A 3129-nucleotide genomic window follows, 5' to 3' on the forward strand; every position below is an offset into this window, starting at 1 on the left:
TATATATATATACTGTATACACTGTATAAAACTAATGGGCTTTTCGTGGTTCTGGAAGTTCTTTGGGCAGGTTCAGAGGTCTTTAGTGAAGTATTTATTTATTAAACTGAGTCATGGCTCAAGTTTATGTTTAAATACCCGCTTACTTTCTTTACATACTTCTCTGTGTTTTAGTTTCTTTCAGCCCAAAAGCACCGTTCAGGACTGTAAACCGGTTGAGTTTCATAAACTTGGTGACAGCAGAGCATACCTCAGTGTCTTTAGTTCTGTTAGAGCATACACAGTACTACTGCAAACATCAGTAACAGTTAAATAATTATACACATCTCCACCAAGACCCAAGGTTATCCAAATAGGAGGTTGCAGCTGCTGAACTGTGATTGGCTGAACAAATTTCTGCTGCATGCTTATTGGCTGTTGCGGTATGACATCATCACTAAAAAGCAGCCTCTCACACGTCCTCTGGTGTTTTTTGTTTGTTCTCTCCCTGTTTGCGACAGATCACTGCAGCTCTGGCACATATCAGATCACCAAAATCCAATCAGTTGTTCTTTGTGACTACCCCAACAATTTACTTTACCCATTAACCCAACATGTCCTGAAAATGTCTGTCAAATCTGTCCATAAAGTTTTTATTCTTGTTCACAGACTGACAAACACAAAAACTAACTAATGCTGCTGAAAACAGAACCTTGTTGGTGAATGGAATAACAGAAAGAGCAGATGGCAGCACAGGTTGTGTTCATTTAAGATGGAGATTATTACAGATTTTTACCTCAGAATGTTCAGTTTAGAGTCTGATGATGTCAYACACTGACTGACAGAATTCACATTTTACAAACTCCTATTCTGACAGTCTTTACACCAAAACTTTTTTATTTTTGTCTTCTTTCACACAGTGTCTCTCTTAATGCAATAGAACTGGATTTGTTTTTCTCTCAAATCACACAGAGGTCAGAGGTCACACATCCAAACTCATTGACTTCCACTGTATCTGAGCTCAGATATTTTGTTTCTAAACCAGAATTGATTGCTGTTTTTACCACAGCTGTAAGTAACATGGACTGTACAACAGATTGTTTTTAGACTCCTGCAGACTTGATGGGCTTTTATTTTGGAGGAAGAATGAAAACAGGAACTGTTTCTCTGGCTGTGATTTTTCTGAACAGAACAGGAAATGAACTGTGATTGTGGTTGAGCCTGAAGTCAGAGACAGGCAGCTGGAGGTGTATGCTTGTACTCTGGTTTCTGACTGGTTGTGTGACGTGTCTCTGCAGGTACCTCTACTCTGACAGTCTAAAAGTTTTTGGCCCTCTCATCATGGGGATTGGGATCTTCCTGTTTATCTGCGCCAACGCTGTGCTGCATGAGAACCGTGACAAGAAGACAAAAGTCATTAACTTAAGGGACATATACTCCACCGTCATAGACGTCCACAGCACACAAAAGCCACACCCTCCCTCCCCTGGCTCCACCCATCCTCCTTCAGCAAATCCCCTGAATGGGCTTGTTAACTATGTCCAATCACAGGGCCTGGACTCAAAGGCCCAAACAAGGCCCACGTCCCTGCTGTTGCCAAGTCAAGCTGCCGATAAGAGCGGGAGCAGTGACAGAGCTGCAGCCGTCTTCAGTATCTACCAGAGCCACCCAGATGCTCTGTCTCAATCTTCTCCCAACAGACACTCTCTACCACAAACATGCAGTCCCTGCTGGTCCTCCCAACACAAGGAGGTGCTCACTTCCTTCACACTACCTCGGTCCAGCCAGCGGTCCCCTGGTCCCCGCAGGAGACACTCATTCTGGGCTGGAAGCAGCCGGGAGGATGAGGAGCAGAGGAAGGAAGTGGAACCACCTCCACTCTGCACTTCTTCCTGCCCCACAAACAGAGGCTCCAAGGCACTGCTCCTCCAGTCATCCTCCTCCTTGTCCTCCCTTTCATACCTCCTTTCCTCTTCATCTTCCACACCTGCACCCCCCTGCAGGAGGCAGAGCCTCCCAACAGCCTCCATCAGTGTAACTTACAGCAAACTAACTCACAAAGAGGAACACTCACTTGAGTGGTCTTTACCACAGGAAGTGACATTACAGAGGAGGGGCTCCAGCAGGGAGAAGATGACGATGATGTCACAGAGGAAAGAGGAGGAGTCAAAGCACAGCATCATGTGATCAAAATCAGCCTAAAGATGAGGATGAACTGTAGCAATAAGGAGTCTTCCAGCTGAGTGAGGACACAAAGAGTCAGTTTTATTAAACTCCCATGTCTGGATGGGGGAGGGGCCTGGTTCCTAGTACCTGCTGCTAAACACACAACTTTGATATGTTTTATTGATTTACTTCCTAAAGTCTGATGAGTTCAGGAGAGCACTGCAGCCACCATAGAAAAAAATCTCTCCTTAAGTAACCATAACTAAAAAATATATCTCTAACTCCCCATAGCTAGCCAACTAACATATCTAAACATACCAATCCCTAGTTAACAATGGTCATAACCATCCCTAACCACCATAACTTATCCCATCTATCCCTAATTAACCACACTAACTGGTTAATCCAAACCATAGCCACTTCTGACTAACAACTAATTGTAACAATTCCTAATCAGATCTATTTCTTGGTGTTCCAAGTTGATCATAACAAACCAATCTTATCTTTAGCTACCTAGCCATAATATCCTGACATAACAACCCCTAACTATTCATAGCTAGCAACCCCACAACATCCAGAGCCTTAAGGAACTTTGGGTGAATCTCATCCACCCCCGGTGCCCTGCCACCGAGGAGCTTTTTAACCACCTCCGTGACCTCGGCACCAGAGTTTGGAGAGTCCGACCCAGGGTCCTCAGGCTCTGCTTCCTCATGGGAAGACGTGTCGGTGGGATTGAGGAGGACTTCGAAGTATTCTGCCCACCGACCCACAAAGTCCTGAGTTGAGGTAAACGTGTTGGTGGAGAAATGCTTTCCAATCCTGAGACGCTCTCCAGCACCCTCTCCAAGGACTCCAGAAAGGGTGGGTAATCTGAACTGCTGTTAGGCTCATAGGCACAAACAACAGTCAGGACCCGTCCCCCCACACGTAGGCAGAGGGAGGCTACCCTCTCATTCACCGGGATGAACCTCAACTTACAGGCAT

At 45.2% G+C, this 3129-nt stretch overlaps 1 protein-coding gene across 1 annotated transcript in view; it reads left to right on the forward strand.

Annotated features, from left to right (window-relative positions):
* LOC106511271 (transmembrane protein 200C) overlaps positions 1 to 2692 on the forward strand; it is a 5677-nt gene extending 2985 nt beyond the window's left edge. The window contains exon 4 of the mRNA XM_014000016.1: positions 1278 to 2692. Coding sequence (XP_013855470.1) covers positions 1278 to 2166 — 889 coding nt within the window. The 3' untranslated portion in view covers positions 2167 to 2692. The remainder of the gene's footprint in view (positions 1 to 1277) is intronic.
* Positions 2693 to 3129: the final 437 nt, after the last annotated feature.

The sequence above is a fragment of the Austrofundulus limnaeus genome, unplaced genomic scaffold, assembly GCF_001266775.1.
Source record: "Austrofundulus limnaeus strain Quisiro unplaced genomic scaffold, Austrofundulus_limnaeus-1.0 Scaffold2638, whole genome shotgun sequence".
NCBI classification, from domain to species: Eukaryota; Metazoa; Chordata; class Actinopteri; order Cyprinodontiformes; family Rivulidae; genus Austrofundulus; species Austrofundulus limnaeus.